Source organism: Coptis chinensis, chromosome 2 (assembly GCF_015680905.1).
Source record: "Coptis chinensis isolate HL-2020 chromosome 2, ASM1568090v1, whole genome shotgun sequence".
NCBI lineage: Eukaryota > Viridiplantae > Streptophyta > Magnoliopsida > Ranunculales > Ranunculaceae > Coptis > Coptis chinensis.
In genome coordinates, this window is record NC_141457.1 from 103,496,438 (window position 1) to 103,512,234 (window position 15,797).

The following is a 15,797-nucleotide window of genomic DNA, read 5'->3' on the forward strand; positions in this document are numbered from 1 at the left end:
GTGTGTTAGGTCTTTGGTGCTGTTTTAAATGCGCTACTATTGTTCTTGTTGTTCTTTGCTTCCAAGTGATCATTTCTTTGCTTTTGGTGCTTGATGGTGGGAGTGTGGTGAGTGTGCTAGTTGGTGTGTGTGATGGTGTAGTGGTGTAGGTGGCAGGTGGTTTAGTAGTGTAGTGGATTGGTGCTGCTATTGTGGCTACTACAACTTTTCCATATTTATTACAAGTACATGGGAGGGGTATAAAAAGCATCAACTTCTTCCTCTGGCTCCAGCATGAACTGAGTGCAAGAAAGTTGCCTTTAGTTTCCATTTGTAATTCATTTCTATTGTACCACCCGAGCTTTTGCAAGCATCTATTGACTCTAAAAATATATGCCAGTTTTCTTTTGATATTTCACTTCTTAAAGGTGTGTTATCCTCCCTTAATATAATAATATATGATGCTTTCCTGCATATCCAAGACATGACCTACTTCACAACACTTCTTTACAAGGTGTTGGGCTTGCATACAAAAGACTGGTGCATAGAGTCTTCTGGGTCTATGCCAGCATTCCATACTCGATCCCATATTCTCATGTCCCAACACCTGACTATCATGCGGCAACATTCATAACACTTCTAAGATTGGTTTGTAATGAATTTGCATTTGCAAACTAGTCTTTGAATATTATCACAACATGAAATTTATCTAATAGGTTTTTAACCTAACATCACTACAATTGCATTATTCAATGATTGTGCATCCTTAATTTGAAGTGTTTGATTGTGTATTATCTTTAATTTTCTTTATTTTGTATTTTATTTTTAATTTTTTTTAGATTTCATTGAGTTAGGAAACAAAAAATATATTATTATATTTGTCAAGGAAAAAAAACCATATAAACAAACACTGACAAAACTAGCAAATCTCATATTTTCTCACTATAAATTTTTGCAAACAAACACTGGCAAACTTATATTTTTCCATACTACAAATTAGTCTGCCAAAACTCTAGTGGGAAAATACTGACAAATCTAATATTTTCCCACTACAGATTTGCCACTAAACAAACACATAAATAGAAAATTCAATGGTAGTTTGTGTGCATTCATATACATACTTGAGCAAATCATACATGCCCAACATTAGGATATGTGATTTTTTTTTTTTTTACATAAATAAGAACCACATCAAAAAAGGAAAAGTTAATTGATGAAAAAATTCTATACATTACATCGATTTCTAGGTTATATAAAATTATAAACTGATCTATGTCCATTGATAAGATGCTAGCTTGAAGCATTGAAGGCAACAAAAACAATTGCTAACACAGTACTTTTTTTTTTGGTAACTGCTAACATAGTACTTGAAAGTTTGTCCATTATATATATATTTTTAAATCTCATAACTTCATAAGAGGAGTTACAGACTAAAAATTCAATTTGGAGGAGGTCCGATTCGGACATATCTTGTTGCCCACTTGGCCAATTTATGGGTCTCTCCATTGGTATTACGTTTTATCCAAAAAAAACAGTATTTGACTCATTATTTATATTATAAACTTGGAAGCTTGTCCATTGATAAGTTTGGAGTAATTGCTAACACAGTACTCAGACAAACATTTAGAAAACATTAAAAAAAAATAATTAAAAGACAATCAGGATTCAGGAGTAATAAATTTAGGAAGGGATGTGGCACAGCAGTACAGCACATGGTACATATATTGCGAGTTTGCGACTACTTCCATAATGCATGTCCAGTTCTGAGGGATGGTGGTCTACTGGTCCTTCTATGAATAGTCCTACCAAGAGAACATAATAGACCAAAATAAGTGGTGTCCCTTGTCTGGCATTCTCATCAATTTTAGCTTGGCATCAAATGTGCCCATCCATATCAGTTTGCTTAGAGACCTGTTAATAGAGTAATTTAGATTTTAGAGACTATATCCTCCTACATTTCCAGGTGTTATTAACTTATTTAAGTATTATATATTTTATTTTCGCTGAAAAATACCCGAAAATTATTCTATCAAGATCAGGCGCACTTTACTATATTAAAGTTTCAACCAGTGTTTATAATTCCGAATGAAATATCATAATTCTGTCGGATATTTTGATTTTTAAAAAAGAAACGGAAAAAACAATATAAAATCAAAATATTGATAATTTCTAAATTAGTTAAAATCAAAATATGACATGAGTTGAAATATTGTGAATTTAAGAATTTCAAAATCCCAAACCCAAAAGAAATGAAATTATTTGAAAACAGTTCGAACACATATAGAGTACAGGGGATTTCAAAATTTCAAAAATCTGAAAAACTGAAATTCATAATATTTTGAGTTTTCGACCCATGTTATATTTTGATTTCGATTAATTTTGAAATTATCAATATTTCACTCTATAGTGTTTTTTTCATTTTTTTAAAACCGAAATATTCCACAAAATTATGACATTCCGTTTGGAATGGTGAACACTGAGTAAGCTAAACCAATTCGTTTGATCATTTCGACCGTAACGAGGGTTGAATTGTTGAAAGAAAACGTTGTTTTGGTAGAGGGACTAAAAACAAAGCATTTCTATTTATGAAACTTTATCACAAACTTCATAGTGACATATTTCGGAATCTTTATGGGAAAATTGGTGGGTCTCTATTTCCCAAACACAGGCATTTAACGTGCACCTAGGGATAGCTCCAGAGCTTCATTCACGTCCACAGCATTCAAACCACCTCCAAAAGCTTGCAGTTTAGTACAGAGAAAATATTTGACCGTTGCAAAAGTGTTACCAGAGTGTAGTCTCTTTCTGTGTGTCCAACGGTTGAAAAATGTAAGAAGTCTCTCGAAACATCACGCCGTTATTGGTTAGTGACATGTGGCAGTCATACGCCGGTGATCAAAGACAAAAAGAGAGAAGAAAATCATTTAAACTGAATTTTATTTATTGGTAGGAATAGTGACAGCGTGGGCACAGAATCCGGATAGAAGCAGATAACGGTGAGTGAACGTGGGACCTGGTCAATATGGTTTGATTAGGAAAACTCAGATCTTTCCAGCTAATGCCACGTGTTAATGCTTAGCTGCTGTTCACAGTATCCTCAGTGGCTTTGGCGGTTTGGCCCATGTTTCATGATTGATTAAGCAGACTAAACTAAACACTAAAGAAGGTTCAGTTTTCAGAGAATGTTATAATCTGCACTGTGTTCATTAACTTAAGATGCATTTTATTAATAAAACTTGGACTGAAGTGGTGGCACGTGGCAGATTGATTTACATGACAGCCTTTTTTGCAACAATAATTATAGGGCGACATTCTTTCTGGCATGGTTAGTGACATTGATGACATTGCAAGCCTATATTTTATTCTTTAACATTTTTTCCACATGACAAAAAATAAAAAAATCGAAAATAGTCTCCAATCTTCTCCTTTATACAATATTGACTCTACGCTTCCTTTTCTATTTCCACTGGTGAATACCCAACTGGACCAATTTTAGATTTAAGAAAAAAGATAAAAAAAAAAATCGAAAAAAAAGGATGGTGTATTGGTGTCTTTATACTGGTTCGTTTGTTCTAATTAGAGACAAAATCTCGCTATAGTGAAAAACTTGTGAAAACCATTTTTTATTAATGAATTATTGAAATTCTCTTTTCTAACCAACCAAATTCTCAAATCATTAGAGATGAGTTTCCTTTTAATTTACAGGGCCTAAGGGTATGAAATAAAATTTGTGCCTCATTTTGTAAGTAGTAGATAAGAAATCATTATATATATATGAGAAAATCAGTAGTGATCACAATCTGAAATTGATAATTTGAGAGGATGTTGGATATTGATAAATGACTAAATGGGTGGAAAAAATAAAGAGAGTAGTAGAGTAATTGTGTTTTATTTGGTTTGAGTTGAGAGAAATCAGAGAAGTAGAAAACTGCAAGACACGTCAACCAATCACTAAATCGGGCCAAAATGTCTGTCTCCGTAGAATTACTCTTTTTGCAAAGCTTAAAGTCTAGTGAGCATGGCCGAAAATTTCCATGTCCATGTACTCACCAAGGCCCAAACATCCAATCTATTTAAAAATTCATCTCAATTTTTGAGTTGGCCTTAAGCCAAACCAATGGAGAAATAGGTGTCAGCCGCATTGTTCTCCATGTTCATATTTTCTAAGAGTCCAATGGAGGGGTGCTATATAGAGCTGCTATACTACTGCTACTATATAAAATTTTTAGTAGCTTAGCTAAATTTGGCATGCTAAAACAGAAAAAGACTTCAGTCCTCAACGCTTAGGATCGAAGTGTGTCCAAAGCGGCTGAGGACCACACATTTGGTATTTTTTGTTTTTTTAAAAATATTTTTGAATACTTTTTGTGTGAAAGTGCTTATGTGGATACCAAATGTGTGGTCCTCAGCCGGTTTGGATGCACTTCGGTCCTAAGCGCTGAGGACCGAAGCTTTTCTCACTAAAACATGAAAAACCAATCCAATAGATTTTTTTTAGCATTTTGTGAAATTGTTGGATGGTTTTCTGCTGTCTTCAACTATTTACTTAAAATGAACAGTGATCGTAAACATTAAAATTGAACAATATCATAAATAGTGATAGACAACATAAAATATGTCGTATGTTGAACAATAACAGTGAACAGTGTTGTGAATAGTGATAGACGCCTTTTAACACATGGACGATCTGTCGTCTGTCTCCCGAAACATATCTTTAGTAACTACTAGATAAGACTACAAATTTGACTAACCAAATTTAAGAGCCTTCTAATAGCCCATTAAAATGGGTTTTTAGTGTTTAGGATGTTATATGACTTTTATTAGCTATATAACACCTCATTGGACTTGCTCTAATGGAGTACTGGCGTGCAATGCCCAAAACTACCCTCATCAACTATATAAGAGCATTCTCAATGCAAGTCAATATTTTCTCCATCTTATCACTTCCACGTTAGCAGTATTTTCCCATTTTATCACCATTTTGGTGAAAAGCAAGGTGCAATTGCCTAATGTAAAGGTGATTATTAATTTCGGATGAGATGTTAGATTTCGTCTGGATGTAAAAATTAAAAAAACACTCTGGACGGAATGAAACATTTCGTCTGAAATTAAAAAAAAAAATCGAAAAAAAATTGAAAAATCATGCGAGGCGGAATGAAACATTCGGTTCGAAAAAAAAAACCCATTTAAAAAAAAAAAAACACGTGAGATGGAATCCAACATCTCAAAGTTCACAAGTCAGCCACTATTTGAGTTGAAAGTTTTACTTAGGGAATGACTTGGGAAAATAGTCACCATTTTTTTCACCTCTGCACTGGGCACTGATTTTAAACAAAAAAGATGTGAAATTTTTTACATCCCTTTCTTTTTCACCTGCATTGGGAATGCTCTAAGATGAACTAATGATGGTAAATATTGAGTTTGGTGACGTATTATCATCTTAATGCAATTATACGTGCTATTGAAATACACTCTCCGAGATAACACACAATTTATAATGGGTCCTGTTAAATACACACCCCAGTTCCTAAGGCTAACTCCAATGGTGCGGCAAAACACCAAATATCACGGAAATTTTGATCCAATGGTGCGTCAAAACGCTTAACCCGCTTATTATTATCGGTATAAATTTACTTATATATAACGCGTCGGTTTTAACGGGATAGCGTCAAGTCTACACGCCACTCAAAGTGGCGGGTAAAAAAATCTAAAACCACACGCCTTTGGGAATGGCGGCTAGAGAGTCAAAAAAAAAAAAAAAAATCTTTTTTAATTTTTTTTTTTTCCCCCACTGGCTTTGTGGGAATGGCGGTTGGAGAGTCTCAAAAAAAAAAAAAAAAAAAAAATCCCCGCCATTAAAGGCACTGATGGTTAAAAATTTTTTTTTTTTTTTTTCCACGCCTGTGGGAATGGCGGTTGAAGAGTCCCAAAAAAAGAAACGCTAAGCCGCTAACTGTATACACTATGCTATTGTGGTTTGGCGGGATGACGCACCAAACCATTGGACTTAGCCTAAGAGGGAACTTTCATTCATTTCAAAAGTTTCAAAAATTAGAATGAACTCTTATACTTAGAATGATTGCAGGTTGCAGATATGTGTCACAATCTATTAAATTTCAAGACAAAGCGTGCAACACCATCAATCCTATTCAACTTGAGAATGTTTGTTTTGAACTTCACCAAAGTTGCGGCCGAATAAAATTTAAGTTTTCATTTTAATACATAATTAAAAGTAAAGACTAAAACCCTACAAGATTTCAACATTATAATTAGGTAAGTAATCCATATCAATAAACTCTGATAATATACGTTTATCAAACAATGCCTAAAATTATCGAAAAAAATAATGAAACAATGACCATCCCCTTTCACTCTTTGCAATTACTCAATTAGAGTACTATTGATTGGTGGGGGAAAATAGACTCTAATGCATATATTTTTTTTGGTAACCACTCTAATGCATATTGCCATCAAGATGATTTCTTATTACTCACCTAGTGTAATTTGCCATTTGATGCGAACTCTAACGTAACTTGTTATCAAAGTTGTCTCGATTTTACGAGGAAACTATTCAAAACCTCCTTAAATGTACGCCATTATTCCCATACCGAAACAAATGGGATAATTTTTTTTTTCGCTAATGGAATAAATCACATTCTAGGTCCTCACGATCGATATATATCCTGGTATTTTGGACTGTGGAAAGGAGCACTTTGGTATATTCACCATCATGGGAAGATTGCGTAAGTAATATAACCGTTGGAGGCGATTTGGATGTCAGGCTGTGACGATTCGGCCGAGTTTAGCGAGCTTGTGGGTCTGCCAAAGAGAGATGATGAACCCTGTCACATGGTCTTCGCTGTTGGTATGGTCCCACTTTCCACTCTTGCTCTCTTTCTCTGTCTTCGTTGTTTTTTTCAGATTATTTTATTCCCAACAAACCCTGAGCTCTATCCATAAATTCTCATTTCCTCTTACTCATTTTTACACTCTACAACTCTCTAAAACTAAAGCAGACCTTCAAAGTGTGTTTGAGAGAGGTTTTAAGTTTTTAGTGTGAAGACAAAATGGCAAAAGAAGTTGCTGAAGAAGGAGAAGCACACCAAGGAAAAGACTACACAGATCCACCACCTGCACCACTTCTTGACATGGGTGAACTTAAGCTTTGGTCATTTTATAGAGCTTTAATAGCTGAGTTCATAGCAACTCTTCTTTTCCTCTACATTACTGTAGCAACTGTTATTGGTCACAAGAAACAAACTGATCCATGCGGTGGTGTTGGTCTCTTGGGTATTGCTTGGGCTTTTGGTGGAATGATTTTCGTCCTTGTTTACTGCACTGCTGGAATTTCGGGTACTCTAAATCCTTCAACCCTTTATGCTTTTGTGCTCATCTTTTGTAGCTTTTAGGTGATGGGTGTTTATAATGTTTTGTTTTTGAACAGGTGGTCACATTAACCCAGCTGTTACCTTTGGGTTGTTCTTAGCAAGGAAGGTTTCTTTGATCAGAGCTGTGTTTTACATGATTGCTCAGTGTTTGGGAGCTATTGTTGGTGTTGGGTTAGTGAAAGCTATCATGAAAGATTCTTACAATAGTCTTGGTGGTGGTGCAAACTCAGTTGCTCTAGGTTACAACAAGGGAACTGCTTTGGGAGCTGAGATTATTGGCACTTTTGTGCTGGTTTACACTGTTTTCTCTGCTACTGACCCCAAGAGAAGTGCAAGAGACTCTCATGTCCCTGTAAGTTTATCACAGTTAATTTTATTTACCTTCGCTCTTACTTGAAGTTATGCTGGTGTGAAGTTTTACTCAAAGGGATTTTGGGTTATGATGTTGCTTTGTGATGTGTTGTTAGGTGTTGGCTCCTTTGCCTATTGGGTTTGCTGTGTTCATGGTTCATTTGGCAACTATCCCCATTACTGGAACTGGTATTAACCCTGCTAGAAGCTTTGGTGCTGCTGTTATCTACAACCGAGAGAAGATCTGGGATGAACATGTAAGTTCCCGAGTTCTTGGTGATGATTTGTTTTCAGTTTTAAGTTGAATATATTTGTTTTGATACTGTTTTAATTGTTCGAATAGTGGATCTTCTGGGTTGGACCATTTGTTGGTGCACTAGTTGCTGCTGCCTACCATCAGTACATCTTGAGAGCTGCTGCTATTAAAGCTTTGGGGTCTTTCCGAAGCAACCCTACCAACTAAGACTATGCACTGTCTTTCATCAGAGACTTCTCAGCTCTTCAATCTGTTCTTTTATGTGTAAAAGAGGTCTTATTTTGTGAATTTTAGTTTATGGATTTGTTGAATTAATAGATGACTTGGGTTGGGATTTGTTGAATTAATAGTGATTCCATTTGTGTGTACAAGGGAGTAATATTGTTTAATTAAATTATGGTGGGGTTTGTTAAGTTGGTTCTCTAAAATCATATTGATGCAGCCTGCTCCATCTCCATATGTTTATTCTCCAATGGAAGTGCATTCATTTTTATAGGAATCTTACCCTCTTTGATCATATCCATTATATGCTAGCTTTTGTGTCTTTTTACTGGCCTTTACTTTCCCGCAGGCTGTAATGTTGTCTTTGCAGTTTGCACTTTGCAGTACTACTGTACTGCCAATTTGCTATATGTGAAAATATAGAGCAGTAGATTTGTTTTACCGTGATAAAAAGAATAAATTAGCTAAAAGACCCAGATAATTTGTCCTTCACACGTAAAAGGACACATAAACATTATTGTCAACAAGGTGGAGAGTGAAAAAAAAAAACATGAAAATTGGCCACCGTCATTATTAGTCTGCACAGGCCGCGACGTCGCCACTGTGTATCTCTATTTCTCCTTGTCCCCTCTCAGAAATGCAATAACTCGTAATCCAACAAATGCAATGAAGTCTAATCTTCTTCTCAGAAAAGAGCTATGTTTAAAAAAAAAACACCCGTAGAGATAGACAGTCGCCACAAGTTGGATTACGAGTTATTAAAGTTTTTTTCGAATTGTTTTGAAGCTATTTTAGATTGCAAAAATTCTATTATCGTATGTCATAATTCGTTTTAGATAATTGATTGCACAAATCAGGTAATGAAATTTACATATTTTGTTTTGGTGGGTGTAAGGGACATCCACCAGTCACGTGGATGTACTCATGTACACAAGATGACAAGACTCACATGCAACGATTCCTTCAGTATAACGCGACCCCAGACATACAAATACCCCTCACACTCCGCTATATCAGAAGACTTTCATGGTCAACAACCCCAGTAACTCGTGACGTCATCACCTGCTACTATCATCATTATTAACTTTATCTTTAAGTCTTTTTTGTGCCGTAATATATGCACCATTACAACTATCTACCATAATTACGGAAGACACCATAATTACACCCTATGCCAACTCAGATAAACCTAAACGCCCACGTGTCTTTTACAGAAATATGTCATTTATCTCGACTGCACATCTGTATTCATTAGTACATGCGTCGCATCCGATGCACACTCTCAATATCTATAAAAATCACCCTCAGGAGCTATGTGTGGTTTGATTCCAGTCTCACTTATACATTGCTGGATATGTAGACATCTTCATCCACATGAAGAGCAACCATTAATAACAAACAAAACCATTCTTTTCTTATTATCATAACTTAAGAGCTAAGTCTTAACTTAGTGTAAATTTAGATATTTACAATGGGTAATGATTAGGACAGAAAATTGGGTTGGGTTGGATTCGTATTTATTCGGTTTGGGGTCAGGTCGAATAGTTTGGGTTCAGGCCAATTTTCAGTTCGGGTTCAGATTCGGATTCGGATATATTTTTTGCTTTTTTGCATTTTTATTGTTATTTGATCGGGTTGGTAGGGTTCGGATCGGATTCGGATATAAGATTTCGGTTTTATTCGGATTCGGGTTCGGGTTCGAATATTGTCAAACTATTTGGATTCGGATATAGCCATATCCGACCTGAACCCGACCCGTTCCCTGTCCTAGTAATGATTGTAGTAGTCTGCGTAGATCATAGTTCGTGATTTCGACGGAATTTTTATAATTCGGCTCAATATTTCGGCTTTTGAGAAATTCAAAATTCTAAATCAAGAGTCGAAAAAATATGAATTTCGAAATTTATTCAAAATATAGCGGAATAATAGCTGGAATTCCAAAAATTCCGTAATCTTGAATTATAACTATGGGCCTATGACATAGATGGAGGAGAAATGATGAGTAAAAAGGGAGAGAAAAGAAAAAGAACGAGTGAAAGAATGATAGAGATAGAAGAGAGAAGGACTGGCAACATTTGTTGTTGGCGGTAGTGGTGGTGGCGGTGGTGCATCACGGAAGATAAAGTCTGCTTTACTAATTACTAGTGAACCACTCAAATCAGTTCCATGGGTGTCGTGTTTTTATTGGCTTGTGTTACAAACTACATGTGACACAGTGACTGAAGCGTTAAGAATGTGATTCATTTGTTGGGAACATTCAACATCTTTGGGTTAACTAGTATTACCCCCACTAGATCCTCCCTAGTTAGGTCTCCCAAGACTCTAATTTTCCATCTAGTTGGGGGAAAACCTAATTGGCTCATCTAAAGGGTGTAATACTAGTTAATTTTTTTTTTTGTGTGCTATATGATTGAAGGTGGGGAAAATTTAGGAGTTTTTGACAGCTTGGCTTATGACTTTATGTTTTTTTTTTATGAAAACCTTAATTTGATTAACTTAAATTTCTGGAGAGAAACACCCCCATCATACAAACAGAACTCACTGGTGCCATTGTCCTTAGCCAAGGGAGCAAATCCATTTGCTTGGCTATTACAGACTTCAGAAGTAGCTCTAGTAATAACAGATGAGAAAGAACTGGATATATAGTGGATTGTATCCAGAACTGGCCTCCATTGCCAGTTAGTAGAAGAGTTGTGGTCCTTCGTGATGCTTGTGATATTCTTTGAATCACCTTCTATGATGATATTACCCACGCTATGTTGTTGTGCAAATCTGACCACCATCTCCGCGTACAACAAGCAAATTTGCATGGTCTCTATGAGTATGACTGTGTTCCATACTCCCGTGAGCTTCAAAGCATTTGATTTTGCAAAATATGCACCACCAATTAAGTGCCAAATTTGGGATACTTACACAGAGAATGGTAATGTGCAACACTTTGTAAAAACAAAAGGTTTTTGAAAAGGGTGGAATTCGAGCTAAATAAGCTGAGCTTTACCATGCTCAAGTTCGGCTCGCTAATTACACGAGCTTTAAATTGAGCTCGAACTCGGCTCATATAGTTAAACGAGCGAACCCGAGCAGAGCTTAAACGAGCCAAGCTCAAGCCGAGCCCAAGACGCTCGGTTATTTTACACTATAAATATGTTATTTGAGCTAAACGAGCCGAGCTTCATCAAGCTCATTTGTTACACGAGCTTTAATTTGAGCTCGAGCTCGGCTCATATAGTTAAATGAACGAGCTCGAGCTGATCTCCCAGCCGAGCTTCGAGCCTCGGCTCAAATTCCACCCTTAGTTTTTGGGATATCTAAATGCTGAAAGTACACTTTCCATTAGTGGGTTTTCTTTGGCTCTTTCGCTAGGCTGAGATTATGCAGCTGAATCATGTGTGCTTGGAGAGCTGAATCATGTGTGCTTGGAGAGTCTCACGAGACATTTTCTTGCAAATTGTACTAGTGGCATGCTTAATTTTATGAAGCAAATTTTTATTTTTGTTTTTGTTTTCAAGTGAAAATTTTATTGATAACGAAGTTTTACAAATAATTAAGACAAGCATGCAACAAATTGTGTTGTAAGTCATTTTTGAATGACAAATTCTATTATCCTAAATACAAACTCGTTAGAACCAGTTGTCATTACGTTACAGTCTATGATTTTCTGCAATATCTTAAGGAGCTCAACAGACTAATATGCTAAGAAACCAAAAGTGTTAAAACTGAATGGAATGAAACAGTGTTGGTTAGTCCTACAAGTCTCTTCGTGTTTCTCTATCTTCCTTGCCACTGCTCTATTAGTTGTTTCTCCGACCTCAAAGACTATATTACCAACGGAGAGGCTCCAGTTATATCAACACACCCATGATTCCTCTGAGACTAATTGTAGATCAATACATCCGAAGGCCAAAGTGTCGATCTTCTCTTATTCAGGATAAATGAGAAAATTGACAGGAGCCTCCTCCTTCACTAGTATCCCAGTTCTCATTTTGTTTTTGTTTTTGTTTTTTTTTAAGTATAATTTGCCAATTTCACCAATTAGTTAGCTAAACACATACTTAACTCTATCCAAAATATTGGTAGATTTCTTTAATAAAATGCAGAAAATTATAAATAAAAATTTATTATTATTATTTTTTTAAACAAAAAAATTGCCGCATTCCTTGGATTCCCATTCATTCCAATTTTCAAAAAGGTTTATAGTTCTTTCGGAGTTGGAGTTCAGACCAGTGCTAACTGCAAACATTCTTTCTAACCAGGTTTGGTAGGGGAAGAGACCGATTTCTCTATAACCGGGTACAGAGATTGATCTCTGTACCACATATACACATCTCGGATTCGGATCAACGGCGAGATAACACGGTTATAGAGATGATATCTGTACCCGGTTGTAGAGATCTCGAGTCCGTAGAGGAATTTCAACGAAAAGCAGATAAATCTAAATCCTAGAAGACCAAAGAGTCAAAGACTATGAAACAACAGTCAACTGATACCAGAAAGAACTTCAATCACTTGAAAAAAAAACTAATAAAGCAACACGGCCACTACAACCTTTCGGTATTTGAGATTCAGCAACATTTGGGGCCAGTGTTGTTGTGCTCTCATGTGAGGTGGGTTGGGTTTATTTTCACTCTTGTACATCAACATACAGCTGGAAATGCTTAAAAGTGGAGCTGTGCAGGTGTGAGGCTGTGGGGTTTGCGTGGTCCCAAAAGGTTCGTTGGTGAAAAGGAGTGTCCTTTGGAATGCTTTTACTAGAAACATAACAAAACACTTTCGAGTAAAAGCTAACCAATGGGTTAATTCAAAACTTTAGATGCTTCTCGGTCTTCAAGAACTTGAAGCCTTGAAGGAAAGCCATTCTTGTGTGTTCTTATTCTGTGGTTGGTAATGACAACAAAAGCTCCATTAGGTCGTGGACCTATCACCAAATTATTAGTTTGAATCCCTTAAAATTTATCAATGAACTGAAGCAGGGTGTTGCAAACTGGAATCGATTCTATATTTCTGTATGGGTGTATCATAGTTGATGATTTCAAATGGAATCTCAGAATTCTGCTAAATATTTCGGTTTTTGAAAAATTCGAAATTATATATTAAGGGTCAAAATATTACAAATTGCGAAATATACTCGGAATACATCTGAATAGTGGCCGGCATTCCGATATTTTGAGTTGTCGAAATTTCAAAAATTCCAAAATCTTGAACTATGTTTTTTTTTGATAAACATAATTTGTGTGTATCCAGTGTTCGGGATTTCGGAATTCTCGGAATTCCGGTAAATCCAAAAACCGAAATCCAGTAAATTTCGACCCTATAGAATTTGGAATTTCAAATTCTTTCAGAATTTCAATTATTTCGACACTATATTTAAAATTTCGATTTTTTGAAAAACCGAAATTCTGAGCGGAATTCCGGAGTTTCGTTCGGAATCACGAACTATGTGTGTATCATAATTTGCTAAATGAAAATGTTGCACCATAAAATATTCTTAATATATATGTGGTTGTGTACAATTTTTTCTTCACGAGAAACGTTTCAAACAAAATGAGAAAGAGGGGCATGCATGCACTGTTTCACAAACCTTTCACAATAAATAATAAAATAAAATATATTTGTGACAACAAATTTTCTGTAGTCTGTTCATTTAGAATTGGGCTCTTTGGATTGTTGGGTCCGTTATTTACTTTTGTGTTTGTTTTATCTTAATCAAAACTATTTAGTGATCTAAAATGTTTCGCCTCTCCGCCTTCCCATCAAAGACCATGAATACTGAGTAGTTGAGAATGCTCCCAGTGACCCACGTCAGCCTTTTTTTTTTTTTTGAGACTGATACATCAGATTTTACAATAATTTGGCATAAAAAAAACAAATCTACGTCCTTTTTTACCGATTTTAATTGTTCGTAATTCAAAATAGAGAAAAAACAAAAGCCCTCTTTTCATACTCTCTTTTTAATTATACAAAACATCTCCAACTCAAAAAAAAAAAAAAAAAAAAAAAAAAATCATCTCTTCAAACACTCTCTCTTATTCTTCTTCCAAAATTAAACTAAAGTTATCCCTTCAAGCCCTCCATAACCTTACTAACATTATTGAAGTTTCAAGTCTCTCTCACACACAAAAAAAAAGAATCATAAGCGAGAGACTCTATTCAAATCAGAGATCAATTAAAACGAAATCAGTTATTGGATTGATGATTACAGCTTCACACAGTCAAGTTTTAGACAATTGGATCAAAATTGCTGATCCTACTGGTGGTATGTTAAGTCAAGACTGAGAACCTTTTGCCAACGCCATTGCAAATGTCATCGACCCCAATGATCTTATTCAGGTGAATATTGAGTTTGCACTCTCTCTTTTTCTTTTTTTATTTGTTTTTGAAGGAAATATGGTGATGGTGGCGATGGGCGTGATTTGGGTCTTAAACGGCAACGCATAATTGATCAGCCTCCATCCTTTTATGGGGCCACCGGTTCCGTTTCATGTGCGGTGCTTCTCCACCACCACCTCCTCATCCTCCTTCGGATGCTTACAATGCTCAACCACCACCACCTTTTTCTCATTTGTCCGATTCGCGAGACTCCCCTTTGATTGTGGCCGAACCAGATATTGTTGAGTTCTTGATGGTCTTGACATAGTTGACATACTTGTTGGTCAACAAGGACGGGAGGTTCAAGCATGCAGGTTTTTGTGTTCTGGGGTATCCTCTTCAGGTTGATTTTGCTCTTAGAGAAATAGACAAAGCATGGGTAGGCGATATATTGAGGTTTTTAGGACTAAGAGACAAGAATATTACCCAGTGAAATTTGATTTTATTTCCAAAAGTAATTTTTTCTGATTCATATGCAAATTTGCATAAGGACGTAGATTGTGATTGAATTACAAGAGAGAAAATTTGAATGTGGCACTTGAGCAGGTGAGTGCGTAAATTGGTGCGGATTTGGGATTGCATTGCATTCAATTGCTATGGAAAATTACTGAGAGCCCAAAATAAAATCCACATAAGTGATCGATCGTTTACAAAGGAGTCTACATAGACTCTAGAAATTTATGGGTTACAATCAGTGTTTTGGAAATCAAAATTGAACCACGCTAAACAATGAGGGAAAGATGGACGATTCATCCATGGACCATGGTATCATTCTATCAGCACTTAATCAAACTTTTGTCAAGTCCTAATGGTTTTGCACTTTTGCTACTTTGCTACATGCCTACGTTGCTTACTGCTCGATTCGAGTGTTGATTCAATTATTAGTGAAACTATCAGAACATGTATTGTACTTGGCAATCATCATGTTTCATTGAAAGTGAAACAAGAATTCAAGGTTGATAAATTGCTTCCTTACAAATTATTATTGTAGAAATAGTTGTTGTTGCAGCACTATAAAATGTATTGTCAAACCTTGAATCACTTTGCAGGTTTTTGATAAACAATGGTACCAGCTCAAAGTATCTACTTTGGCAACAATCAGAAATCGAGAGGCTCTGGAGAAATTTTCATAGGAGGAAAGACCATCAGTTGGTAACCTTCATAGGCTTTGTGTTGGCTCACCTTTTTCAGTTTAAGTATATGATATGCATGACTTAACATATGTATATAAATGA

The 15,797-nt window shown here is 35.8% G+C and overlaps 1 protein-coding gene and 1 pseudogene across 1 annotated transcript; both read left to right on the top strand.

Annotated features, from left to right (window-relative positions):
- Positions 1–6,899: 6,899 nt before the first annotated feature.
- On the top strand, positions 6,900–8,387 carry LOC147519894 (aquaporin PIP2-7). The gene is made up of 4 exons (XM_086591426.1): positions 6,900–7,332; positions 7,424–7,719; positions 7,835–7,975; positions 8,062–8,387. Exons 1-4 carry the CDS (start codon positions 7,047–7,049, stop codon positions 8,179–8,181), a joined length of 843 nt encoding a protein of 280 aa, XP_086447552.1. The 5' UTR covers positions 6,900–7,046; the 3' UTR covers positions 8,182–8,387.
- A 6,107-nt stretch (positions 8,388–14,494) lies between these two features.
- Positions 14,495–15,398, top strand: LOC147519895 (uncharacterized; annotated as a pseudogene).
- The last annotated feature ends 399 nt before the right edge of the window (positions 15,399–15,797 follow it).

What these genes read in the sequence shown, in the direction of transcription:
- LOC147519894 (XM_086591426.1), top strand. Translation starts at nt 7,047, where the DNA reads ATGGCAAAAGAAGTTGCTGAAGAAGGAGAAGCACACCAAGGAAAAGAC. An exon ending in CAAGAGACTCTCATGTCCCT is followed by an intron (nt 7,720 to 7,834) that starts GTAAGTTTATCA and finishes ATGTGTTGTTAG; the next exon opens with GTGTTGGCTCCTTTGCCTAT. An exon ending in AGAAGATCTGGGATGAACAT is followed by an intron (nt 7,976 to 8,061) that starts GTAAGTTCCCGA and finishes TTGTTCGAATAG; the next exon opens with TGGATCTTCTGGGTTGGACC.